General features: G+C 38.4%; 1 protein-coding gene across 1 annotated transcript in view; it reads right to left on the bottom strand.

Annotated features, from left to right (window-relative positions):
- The window catches only part of CERT1 (ceramide transporter 1), a 73,771-nt gene extending 62,165 nt beyond the window's left edge, over window positions 1-11,606 (bottom strand). Inside the window, exons 1-2 of the mRNA XM_035892794.1 lie at window positions 11,574-11,606; window positions 10,830-10,964 (exon numbers count right to left, since the gene is read on the bottom strand). Coding sequence (XP_035748687.1) covers window positions 10,830-10,964; window positions 11,574-11,606 — 168 coding nt within the window. The remainder of the gene's footprint in view (window positions 1-10,829; window positions 10,965-11,573) is intronic.
- Between the last annotated feature and the right edge of the window lie 2,332 nt (window positions 11,607-13,938).

Raw genomic sequence — 13,938 nt, forward strand, 5'->3', positions numbered from 1 at the left:
GGCCTGCCCCCTCCTCCTGCTCTCACCTCGGGGCTGTCTCTCACACTTTCCCCTCACTCCTCTCTCTCCCTCACACACTGCTGAGCAGCGGTTTTGCCCTTTAATTATTTTTATTCCGAGGTGTCACGCGACGGGGGCCGAGGGGCTCAGCTGTGCCCTGTGGTGGGCCCGCTGGAGCCGGCCGGAACCGGCCATGTCCGGTGCCAGGCAGCCCGGCCGCTCCCCGGGGGCTGCCCAGCAGCCCCCACCCTTGCCACCTACACCCAGGACAATTAGGAAACTCCATCAAGATCCTTTTGGCTCTAAGAGTTATTTTTAAAGGCACTTGGCTTTGGAAGTATAAACATTGAAGTTACTAAACAAAGTCATTACTTAGATTTTGCAAGGATTTCTTTTAACACCATTAACACTCGGAGTGGAACAACTTAGAGAAGGCATTATACTTCATTGTTTATAACACAATTTATTAAAAATTTACTGAAAACCCCAGAGATGTTGCAAGTTCAAATTCACTTCATTTGTAATACTCCCCACTCCCGAAACAAAATCCAAGTAGATCCACAAACCTGGGGAATAGTATCAGCCAAAATTCACAACACAATTCTGGTTTCTGTTTCTGAATTCCAAAATCCAGGCAAAATCTAATAGAAACATTGGAGTAGGATGTCTTGCCTTTCCTTGCTGTTATTCTTAAGCAGCAAGAACCCACTTTGTAGTTACATCAGCTGGCTGTATTTTTTTTTTTCAGGATATAGGAAAACCTTACTGCAAACAAGCAGTTTATGCCTACCAAAACAGTGATGGTGCTTTTAGGTGGAGAAACACGGGACACCTAATAATTTGCTCATTACTACATTAAAAAAAAACCTCTCATAGTAGCACATTTACATATGTAAAAAAATCTTACCACGTAAATAGGCTTAAAAATGTAGAAGTCTATTAATAATTTTTACATTCTTTGCTACTACCCAAATATTTCACTTAAGGTCTTAGGTTAGGATATTTGTGTTTCAACACTTTTAAATAATAATATTATCTTTCCAAAACCTAGCTGAAGTAGAGAACATGTGCACACAGCCATTGCCTACAGTGATCTACTTGTGCCTGTGGATACCCTATCTAAGAGCTCCATGGCTTAGTGATAGGGCATTAACAGATTTAGATACACACAGTGAGGAATCAGGATATAGCTAATGGGCCTGTCCTGTTTGAACACAGACTGAAGAATCCTAAACTTTATCAAAGTCATAAGAACTTGCCTTTAGAGCTATCATGGAAATGGAAGTATGCATGTTGTCACTTTGGTGGGAACCAACCAGAGGACTGAGTCCCCTGCAGAAAAATGCATATGATGCTTCTCAGGTATCAATTAGGAGCAAAATATTTGCATTATCCACTGACATCATATATCAGCCATGGGCAAAAAATATCAGAATTATACCACCTGGAAAAACATCAGCTTAGAATTGATTTGAAATCAGCAAGTGAAACTCATTAGGAATTGCATCATACCCAGCAAGAAGCTAGAGTTATTAATCAGGCAGGAAGCAAGGCGCCTTCATATCAACTTTAGAGAATGTAGAAACCCCGTGTGTCACTTTTTCAAAAGTTTATTTTTATAGGACAGTCAAATATAGGAGCAGGAATCACATACATGCTGCTGTACCCCTAAAATCACTGTATGTGTTTTGATTAGCTTTGTTGTATCTCATACTCTGTACTGCAGCATGCTATGGAAGACTCAGAAGTTGTACATACACCAGCAGCAAGAGTACAATACAGATTTCACAAGAAAACCACAAGGCAATACCCAGGGAAGATACCCTACCCTAAGAGAAAAGCCATACTTTGCAGCAGTACATTGAGCCAGCAGCAAGCAGAGCACCCTGGACTTAGACTCACAGAGAGCTCCCACCCTATGAAAGCAGTGGAGCAGCAGCTATGGCAGAGGCCTGCTCTACCTGTGAAAGCACACTAAGACTTCAGAGTAGCTTGGTTTGAATCCAAATGTAAGCAACTGTATAAGCATTTCTATAAATGCAGTATCAACATTACTAGCAATAGGCCTTATGCGAACCATGCAAGGCCCCAGCAAGGCTCATCATCAGCTTCGTCTCTTATTATGACATACAATTTAAGTATGAGATAACAAAGGCCTTGAAAATATGGACACAGACTAAAAGCAGAGCCCCAGAACCAGAAAAAACTCCTTAATCATCAATTACTGGTCAGTGAAAAAAGTACAGCCTCCAGAGCTGGGAAGGCTGGTTTTGCTGCTCTGAAGTAGCATCAGCTACACAAGGGAAAAAACCAAACAGCTGAGCAGCAGGGCAAGGTACCTGCTGCAGCCTGGGAAGGTAACACCTCCCCAGCATCACACCACATGTAGTCCAGGACCATGAGCCTCAATCATTTTATAAGACTGACACAAAAGATCTTAAATTGGGGGGCAGGTTGGCAGAAGATGCCTACTTCAATTCTGTCCCTGTCCTGTCATCCACCTCCCCACACCCCTCATTGAAGAGTCAGGTCACCTTGATCTCAGCAACTAGGACCATCAAGAACAAAGGTATCAGGCTGCTATATGGTACTGGCTACATGGCACTGCATACTTACAGCCAATTCAGGACATAAGTCAGATGTAAGATTGACTGCTTTGAATACATAATGATAATGGTTAGTGTGTAAGAACTAATGTATAGTGATAATTAACAATGTCTAAGAACTAATTATAAGCACAAGGCAAGTTGCTAACGAATGTCAGACTAAAAGCTCTCATTCTACAGTCTAAAATTTACCTGACTTGTCAGCCTGAGCTCTCCTATCACAGCTATCTCTAATTACTTGATAATTATTCTTTCATAATTATATTTGTGTACATATGTATCTATATATAGAAAGAGCTTTAAAAGGGAGCTTAAGAAAAACAACAACTTTTCTCCTTAAGAGAGCAACTTAAAAAGCTTTAAGAATATATCAGACACTAGTCAAGTCACAATACAATCTGGGTTAAGCGCCTGGAGACATGGGGTAGCAATTCTGTTCCAGCTGGTCGTCTTAACTGAGGAATGGTGGACTTCAACTGAGTGGAAAGACACACCAAACAGACTAAGAACCGGCTGAAGTCAGCCAGAATGTTTGATCTAATGCACATTGATTAGAATTCACAAGGAACACAGCAAAGAAGAAACTGAAGCACATGCCTAAAGGAGGAGGCAAAAAGATGAACTGGGAGAAGCAGAAAAAACACTCAGTAGTCATATGTGAAGAACTATTCTGAGTGCATGAACAGAAGCAAAAGGCTGGCAAGTTAGCAACCTTAGGAGGCAGCAAACCAGGAGATGGCTTGGTGCAGCTGCATATTAGTAGATAAAAAAAGTATTCAGACCTTATACATATGTAATATATTTAGCATTCTAGGAACGCATATCAGAAAGTGAGGTCTGGTATTGTACAAGTCCTCAACAGAGGTGTTAAAAATGTCATTAATGGCTATCACAAGACAGATCAGCTAATCAACAGCAGGTTGCCTAGCAGGACTGTTGAGCAACACAACAGTCCCAGAGGGGGGTGACATATGAACCAACTGTATCCATGAACAATAAACCGATTATAAATCAATCTTATGAAGATGCATAGGAATTCAGATTGAGCAAGAATTAGGATTGCAAATACCACAGAAAAATTTGCTGAGGTATAAAATCATAGTTTTAACGTCAAATGCAAACACAGGAATTATTTAAGGCTTGGTATAGCATCTGTGAGAAATGCTCCACAGCATCAAAATGCTCCAATATAAACCATGGGCAGGAACTATAATCCTGAAGTGGATGTCAAATGATTAACATTTAAAACTTAATTAATTCTCTTAATAAAAAAGAAGTCAAGTGGGGGAATGATATTCTAATGGATAATAAAAAAGTTGACAGAAGTACTGTTGGATTACAGCCCTAATTTCAACTGTGTGGTAACACATGATTATACTCAAGTACTAAAGCTTCAGCAATATTAAATAATCCTAAAATATTTGGTTAATACACATTTGGGATTTTTTTTCTCATCTTAATCACTATGGAATTCTCCATCATAGTATGAAGAACAGTTTCACCTGAGCTGATGTGGGTAAGCATTCTTCCACTTCTGACTTAACTTCCTCAATACATACTGAGGAAGAAATCTTCTATTTTTCCACCCTGCCAAATAATTGCTTTTTGCTTGCCAAGGATATTAGCACTCTATAGCACTTTGATACAGCAATATTCTGACATTTTTACTTTGAACATCAACCCATCCACTGCTGGTTCAGATAACTCAATGACGTAATTTGTACAGAAGATGTGAATGCTAAAATTGTCCAGAAGAATCCCATGTTCCAAGCAACTTCTGCTTGCTGCACCAGCACTGGCCCAGTGTCATTATCTCCTAGGCATCAACTCATTTTCTCTCCCTCACTCTCCTGTTTTTCTTTGACATTTTCCTCTCCAGAATACAATCGCCTTGGGCCTTTCACGTATGAGTAAGCAATCCTGACCACACCTGCCTCTGTCTAGAATATCCACTCAGATTTATCTCCCATTTAGCCAAGATTTTCCACCAATCTGGATTTAGCTACTTGATTATTTAAGGTACACACCAAAGCCTAAAAGTACTAATTGCCATGTGTCCTAAATAAATCCCTGTCTAGTTAGGGCTTGTATTTATGTCTTAGTTTACTCAGGTCATCTTTTTAGTAGCAATTAAGGTTGAGGAAGCACTTTATAAAATTACAGAAAATGAATTATTTAATTAAATACTCATCACCTCATCCTAAAATAGATCGTTTTCCAACCTCAGACAATTGGAAACAGTATTTTCTGATGCAATTAGCAAATATTACAAGTTTAATTCTATAGTATTTCTGCCCACAGAACTGATTTATAGCTTAGCTTTTTTAAAAAAGCTTTCACCAACTAAAAGTTCCCATTCAACTTAATTAGTAACCGATTGAATCAAACCTATCAATAGATAAAAGCTACAATTACATCACTTCTTTTATCATAAGCAGGTCTGTTGGCAAGATCAAAGTTCAGAGCAGTATCTAGAAAAAAAGCAAATCCAAAGTTTATGCGCATTAGTCCTCCAAGTGGGCCCACTCCATATACTACCATCCGACTGCTTCCAAAATACTGTTACATTTCCCATTTTATAAAATTTAAAAGAAACACGTCAATGCACTGTTAATGTCAAGGTAAATTTTTGGAAGTCTATTTTGCCAGACATGATTCTTCATGCTAGAAGTGTTTTAAACAATACTACTAGGAGTATTTGTCTAGCACTGACATTTCCTTCACTGACATTTCCTTCAATTAAAAATATACATCTTTATTCTAATATTTAAATATTTGTAAGTTTAAAGTTTCTGTTAAAAAAGCCCTCATAGGAAACCTCTGTATCTGTTTAAATTGACAAATGCATGAAGCATCCTCTGTTAACTTGTCAATCTATTTTTAAAAACATCAATTTGTACTTCCCCTCACAAGTGCCCAATTATTAATGGTGCCCAGTGTCATACTATAAATAAACCAGAAATACCGCAAGAATGAGGAAGGGCAGCTGTTCAACTAACCATGTCTTTAAAATGTGGGTTAAGTTTTTTATTATTAGTGGCTGATTACTGGAAAGAACCATATCTTTCTTCAGACTGTGTGTTAGGAAATTAGAAGCTTAAAACTGGAAATTGCCAGTTTAGCTCTTTCATGTATAATACTCTTGCTCTTCCCATAAACTGGAACTAACATATTTATACCAGACCTAATTTATAACATGAATATTTATTAAGTTCTTCACAATAGCAATGTATTGGTTTTTTTAGATAAAAAAAGTTACGACAATTCACTAAGCTGCCTCTCAGGCAGACTTCAGTTTTCTGTCTTCTTGCCTGTCCTGAGCTCCAGATATTCACAATAGATACTCAAGAAATCCATCCTTTCAGAAGTCCATTCTGAAGGGGAATGGCTTGCAACTTGCATATTAATATAAAATATCATTACTGCCTTCACTAAGCAACAGTGCTTTCTCATTACTGTTTCTGGAAAAAAACCTCCTAGTTTACTGAAAATATCTCCATTATGCAAACTGCATTTATTGCTCAATCCTGGTCCAGGCATTTCCACAGAGCTGTCTAAACATCTCTTTACAACACAATAACAACAAAGCATTCTAAAAAAAGACTAATAACCAATAGCATGTTTCCATTAAGATTCTGACATGAGCATGCATCATCAGAGCATAACCAAAACCAAGGAAATCATTGCATCACAGTTATTGCATCTTATTTAAGCTATCAAATTAGAAATCGGAAGGTTTTCTACATCAGTAATACATACAGAAAGGAAGATGAAGACCAACCACTGGATTAAAATATGGCAAGTATGAATCCTGTCTGAAGAAAAGCTGAATATTAAGTTGGAACATAAGCTTTTGGAACTCTTCCTGTTTGGGCAGTAACCTTTAGTGACAAAAAATACAAAGTTCACACATGGCTGAGTTTAAGCATTCTTAAAATTTATTAAGCATGACATTACTTCAAGTATTTTCAAGATACTCCATATGGATCCATGCAGAAGAGCTATTCTGACCAGCCAAATCCCTTCTGGAAAAAACCTAGACCTCATGAGATGAACACTTCATTGTTAAGAATTTGTAAACAAATCTATTAATACAAATTACCACCAGGATTAAATTAGTGCTGGCCTTTCTGTGAGACTGCCTGAAGTGGGGAGGCTCAGCAGGTGACCTTGAGAGTTCCCTTCCAGCTTAAGTTATTCTGTGCATACCATGTTACTCTCGATATATCACACTGTGACTGCATGAGTTAGTGCAAGTCACTCTGTACAAAAGCAGCAATGGCGCTATCAGAACAGACACAGTAATCAAAGCAAAGACAGTACAAGCTAAAAGGCCACTTTTCCTGGAAGTTGGACATCAGCTCTACAGAGCATTTCTGTTTGTTCTTTTAGTGACAGACCCTAGACCTTCCAACTCCAAAGCCGAATCCCACAAATGAACCACTAACAGGACTGCCATCAACACAGACTCCTAGTTCTGTACATAGATGTCCCCATTGAAAATTTGACATTAGGAATGAAAGAACTACAAAACTTTACGGTAATGAAGGGTATCTTTAATAAATGCCACCTGGCTTTGACAACCAGCTACAGCAATAATTTGGGATGTCCAGGCTAGATTAATATGACAAAACCTAAATCTGTGCATATATGGACTTCTTGTAATACCCATAATTTCATCTCATCCCTTGACCACATAGCAGAACTTTTAACTTGAATTCAAGCCTTCATCCTGTTATAAATCAATTAAACACCTTTGAGGTGTTTCTCCTTACCTGCTAAAAGCAACTCAGTGTCATGTATTGACTTTCATTGTCCTCCCCTGTAACTTAATTCACATGGCCACTTCTTACCAGTACATGATGATGTAATCCAGTGAGTATACAATAAATATTCCTCCTTTAGTCCTCTATTCCATGAAAAGCAGCTCTTTTCAGTCCCAGTAGTTAATACAGCAAGTAGTCCATCCAGACTCCATCTTTTTCATTCAATTAAAGACTATAGTCACAGGAACTTATTTTGGAGGGAAGACATTACAATTCTACACTTGAAATACCTGAAGAAGCTATTTTAACAAGTCAATTTAACAAGTCTTCCTCATTAAATAAAAAGGGGAAAGACAAGCACCTTATAAAATATCCCTGTAGATTGGTATGTCTATCAATCTCTGCTCCATGTGATACAAATGATAAAAGAACAGAAATTACTGCCATTTTCTGAATACAACATTCATGTCTCAGTTAATACTATGACTTACCATTAGGCTGATCTTCAGTGCTGGAAGTACAGTAAGACTGCTCAGCAGTTTTCCAAATTTATGCCTATGCATCCAACGCAGACATTCTGTACTACTAATAGCATTAGTTACACACAGAAAATCCTTATACTCCTCATTGAATCCAAACGTGCATACCTAATCTGAATGCCTAAAAGAAAGCTTCATGAAAACCCAATCACTGTTTCCTATAAGGAAACATTACAGCCATCAGTACCATCTCATAGCACTTATGTCCTGCTTTGTACCAAAGGAAAACTTACTGAAACACAGCAGGTTGGGAGATAGGTAGTTACTATGCCTGACTCTGGATCAAGCCAGATCAAGGAAAACTAAACTTACAGTATACTGAAAGACTTGAAAAATACTCAAGATTAAGATCCCAACTACATCAAATCAGTGTTAGTGAACATGAAGTAAGATTCCTAGTAAGAACCCTGACTTCCCCTCTCTACCAAAGTAATCACAAGACATACAGTGAAGAGTAAGTTCCACTGATAGCAAATAGTTTTCACACATTATCATCTCAACATTTATTTCATCAGCTATTGCTGTTCTCCTATGCATTTAAATATGTGCTAGTAAAGTTATAGTAAGACATAACAAGGAATGTGAAAGTAAAATTAACTATGTACCTGTTGTGGTTTAACCCATCAGGCAGCTGAACACCACACAGACACTTGCTCACTCCCCCCCTTCCTCAGTGGGATGGAGGAGAGAATTATAAAAAAAAAAGGTAAAACCCATGGGTTGAGGTAACAACAGTTTAATAAAACAGCTGAGGGGAAAAAATACATAAAAATAATAAAATAATAATATTAGAATATAAAGATTACATATAGCAAGTGATGCTCAAAGCAATTGATGCTCAAAGCAATTGCTCACCACCTGCTCACCGATACTTAACCTGTCCCAAGCAGTGATTGCTCCTCTTCCCCAGCCGACTCTCCCCAAGCATGACATCCTATGGTCTGGAATAGCCCGTTGGCCAGTTGGGGTCAGCTGTCCTGGCTGTGCTCCCTCCCAGCTTCCTGTGCACCTGGCAGAGCGTAAGAAGCTGAAAAGTCCTTGACTAGTCTAAGCACTACCTAGCAACAACTAAACTATCACTGTGTTATCAACATTCTTGTCATCCTAAGTCCAAAACACAGCACTACACCAGCTACTAGGAGGACAACTAACTATCCCAGCTGAAACCAGGACAGTACTTCAGGAAGAATATTTTAAACATTTATCTTTGAGCATAATTAATTTTCTATTGAAAACATAGGTTTTAAAAAATACCAAACAACTATCAAACCAGAGGCATTCATGCTAGAACTCTGGCTTAGAAGAATAACTTCTGAGAAATAAGAGACAGAATAATAGCATGACAGTTTCAAAAGTAAATTCCTATATCCTAGAGATGAAATGATCCAATAGTGTTCCTGAGCCTCTAATACTTCCACAGCAATCACTTAACTGCAGCTAGAAATAATTAACAAGAGTTTACTAGGTTTCAGAGATACCATCTCAAACCACAATCAAGCAATTAAACTGCCAAATACCACTCTCAAAGCATGAGCCTGATTGAAAATGGAACAACTAAAATACCAGACTAACTTTTAGAACAGTGCCACTTTTTATTCTTTCTCCAACTCTTGTTTTTTTTTCAAAGTACTCAAGAAGCTCAAGAACTGAAAAAAAAAAAGCAACCATTTAACTCCAAGTTATCAGATGCAGCAAGTGCCAGACAGAAGAAAAAAAACCTCTGTAAGAAGTTCCAGTGTAACACACTTCCTAGTCAGAAGATAAGCTCGCCAAGTTCCCTTCACAAAGTGCAATGTACCAAAACATTCCAGCAGCAACAGCAGCATCACTAACTTCTCACTCCGCCACCACAACTGGAATTCAGGCTGCTGAGATGTGCTCTACAGCATACTTCCAGATGTTCCTTGGCCTACCTCCTCGCCATCACTTTCCTGTCTCTGTCTGGTTGCATGTTAAACCTCTTGCTAGTGAACTTGAGACCTTTTTGGAAGTCCTGATCAGAGGTTGGTACTACTATGAACTGCCGAAAGTCAGGGTTCCTAGAGGCTGTTGTTATGAACCATATATTTCTAAGTCAAATTCTATCTGTATGCTGAATATTAGTAAGAAAGAAAACTTCTCATTAATTCAGTTTGAAAAAAACCACATCTGGTGGAATAAGAACATAATAGTAAGATATAACACTACTGCTCTAGGAACTTTTGTGCTAGACAGAAGTCCAGCTACTTTTTCCCTAAATCACCCAACTGGACTGACTATTTAATGGTAACACAAAAGCTACAGCATACTTTTTTGCAAGCATTAGTCATAATTACTATATACCATAATTCTGAAAGCCACAAAAAGCAGATGTTTTCTTTATCTTTCAAGGCCAATTCATCTTTATGAGATTTCATTTAGATGTAGGCTCTTTATTCTTACCAGGGTAACTGGATCTTTTAGCATTAGACAAAAACGACAACACACTAACTTTTTCAGAGGTGGAAGCATGTGGTAGAACATTTTCTTTTGGAAATGTTCTAAAGAGTTATGTTCAGGAAGTACAATGAACTACGACCCTCTCTCTCCAGTGCAAAGCATAAAGACCGTGACATATGATACCTCCTTTGGGAAGTTGGTCTGGGGTTTCAGGCCAACCCCCAGAAAAACTTTGCAGCCTCCAGAGGTACCCCTACCCACAGAAACCTGTGGATGATAAGAGATGAAAAGCTGCTTACTGCAGCCACAAATGGTAACAGCTTGTTTTCTTTTTAGGAACTCCTTGCCCTGCTCCACAGTGTTCCAGTGATACCACTAACATTCATAATAGATGACCTAACAGCATTTGCCATACCCAGGTTTGCTTTCACCAGACATTAGCCTACAAATATCTAACACCCCAAAACATGAAGAGATGACAATAATGAAGTAGCACTTACTGTAATCACAGCCTTGCTCAGACAGATAGATCCTCTGCAGCCATACTCCGTTTCATCTTCAGACTTGTAATAACTGAGTGTGTCGCCTTTCAGAGTTACCCATCGATCCTGCCACCCATGAATGTAGTTGGTCCACTGTAAAATAAAATTCCAAAGATCAGCTAATAGAAAAATAACAATAAAAGACAGTATGACTGATATCTCTCAGGCTTCCAACTACCAGGAGAAAAAAGTAACTTATTTTTAAAAGGTCTTCCCAATTGAGAAATTTATTCTGCTCAGAGCTCCTACAATAATTATACAAACTCCTGAAAAAGCAGTTGTTTCAAAGGAACAAAAAAATAACAGATGTCTTGACCACAACTGCATTGCCAAGGCCAGTTAAAATAAAGGTAATAAATATACTGATGACACAAAATGAGGAAAGGGCGGGGTAGGGGGAAACCAAACATTACTCACTAAGGTGAGTTTAGCCACCTGATTTAAAATCTGGAGTTAGACAAAAAGCCAAACTTAAGTGGGACATGAAATAATTTAGTTTATATAAAAACTGATTTCTACGAAAATTTTACTAAGTGTTAAGTTCATATAATTACAAAATTGCCATTAACCCACAGTACAGTATATAACCATTGTACTGCCTACAGTAATCAGTTCTTTACCACTTTTATATTGCCCATAGATACTGCCCATAAATATTGCTTTAGGTTTTAACTCCTAACCACTTTCTCATTAAGAAGATACTTGCTCATCAGCAGATATCCAAGCATCCTTCATTATTCAGATTTTTCTAGGGACTCCACATTCACACATGGAATAAAACCGATATTCCACGAACAAGTCCTGGATTTATTCTACAGAGATCTAGTAAGAAGTGACTAAAAGTTCTGGTTATTTATCTTATCTCTGCAACATCTTCCTAACTGCACTCTGTAGAATCATGACACTGATAGAGCATCATGACTGTTCTGTAACTGACTAACACCGGTGCTTCAATCACAGTGCAAAAGTTACAGATTAGATAAAAATGGAAACACAAGCATTGAAAATAATTTTATCATGCAAGTATTTCTTTGGCCATGACAACTGTTCTTTGACAAAAATCTTTGAGAAATAGATGCTTCTTAGTTAAGTCTAAACTTTATTCACCATTTCGTAACATGTAAATGGGGGTAGGGAAGAAAGTCAACTAACAAGCTCATTTTCACATTATATACATGTGTTAGTTAATACATGTTCCATAACTACATGTTAACTCTAGTAATAACAAGAGGTCTAAGGAAAACCAGTTCTACAGCAAAGAAATTCCTAACAGTATTCAAGCGTAGGTAAGACCTTGATGCTGATTTGCTCTCCAAAGATAAAGCCCTTTTTGATCACTTGATACACTGAATTGCTAAGTTCAGTATTTCTTAAAGAAAGCCTTAGCTGTGCTCAGTACACGAACCGGTAGCACAAGCGCTTATGGAGGAGTATGACTTCTTGCCTTCCTCTCTTCCCATTGCACGTTGCCAACGCCTCCCAGATGTAAAAGGCAGAGTTCAAAGTTACCTTAGGCAAAAGAGCAAGGGACAGGGAGGAAAGCACCTTTCTTTCTCTGACGAAGTTAAGCGAGGCAAATACAGTATTCAATCATGCATTTGCTGTTGCAGTCAGTGCTTGCTGTTGCAATCAAAATGTGCCATGAATTAAGAGACTCCTTAAAGTATACTGGGTAGGCACAAGGTTTTGGCAAAGCACCTGGATTCTTGCTCTTCCGTATTGACACATCCACCTTAAAATTGTTAGCAGGAAATACAATGTGAAAAAGCCTAGAGTTCTGAAACATTTACAGAGACCAGCAGGATATACTTCTAATAAGCCTCTCTTACCAAATAATTCTGTTTCCTTCAATGTTTCTCTCTTTAGTGAAGGGCACAACAACTGAAATGCTACTAAGCCCATGGAGAACCGCAGCCTACTTTATGGCTTTAGAATTTAATTATACACAATAAGTTATAGGTATTTCCTTAATAGAAAGTTCAGTATACTTCCATTTCATTTTAATTAGTTTGTCACAAGTTCTACTGAGACTTCAACTAACAAAAGGTAAACTTACCCCTCAAGCATATTCACTGCAACAGGTTTTACCATACATGACTATTTGGATTACATCCCATGTTCTCACAGGAAAGGCAGCATCAGCTACGCTCAGCATAATTACCCAGAAAAATAAGAAGTTTGCACATACATAAGCTACAGAATGTCAGAAGCCATGGCTTCACCTGCTAGGCCAGTAAGAAAGCACCTGAGTTAATAAATTGGCCAACATAAAAACCAATTACATCCCACAAATATTAAAGTTTCTAACGATGGAAGCCTCTAATAAAAGAAAAACCTTGCAATGGAAAAAAGAACCCAATAACACTACACTAAACCAAACCCTCACATTTTAGATACTGCAACATCTCGTATCCATCTCATCTTCTCCCCCCCTCCATCCACTATTAGATGATAAGACCTTAAACATGAAAACCAGGACCTTTTTTCTCCTAACCACTCCTCTCATCTCTGGGCTTAGAAACATTTTCAGGCTGGAAGTAGTTCACCAAGTCCCTCACAAAAAGGTGAGTGCTGGCCCCATTATGGCCCTTTTCTCAGCATCCAGGGCCAGTTTATCATCTCTGTATCCTGTGACCTGTGCCTCCTGCCCTGGCTTGTGTCCAGCCTCATCGTGTAGGGGAGGAAAAAGATTAAAAACATAAATGCTTTAATCCTAAAGATATTTCAACATCATTCTGAAGGCTCTTTCTGTAATTAAAAAAACCCAAACAACTGTGTTCAAACTTACTCATTCAACTTCGAAGTAGTCCTAAAAATAAAATTTCCCAGTGTTACCCAACAAATACTTGCAAGTCATCTTATTTTCAGTGATAAAAGAAAACAAAATAATGTTTATTTTTAAAAGGGGAAACAAGCTGTAGGGCCATTTTCCTTCCGCTCCTCCCCACCTCCAGTATCTCTAGCTGCGGGAGTATTTTATTGCCCCGTTTTGGTGCTCGGACTAAAGGCTGCGCCGCTCCGGTGCCCGCTCCTGGGGAGCGACCGGGGGCTACGCCTGCCTCCGGGA

Source organism: Egretta garzetta, unplaced genomic scaffold (assembly GCF_000687185.1).
Source record: "Egretta garzetta isolate BGI_Z169 unplaced genomic scaffold, ASM68718v1 scaffold424, whole genome shotgun sequence".
Taxonomy (NCBI): Eukaryota; Metazoa; Chordata; class Aves; order Pelecaniformes; family Ardeidae; genus Egretta; species Egretta garzetta.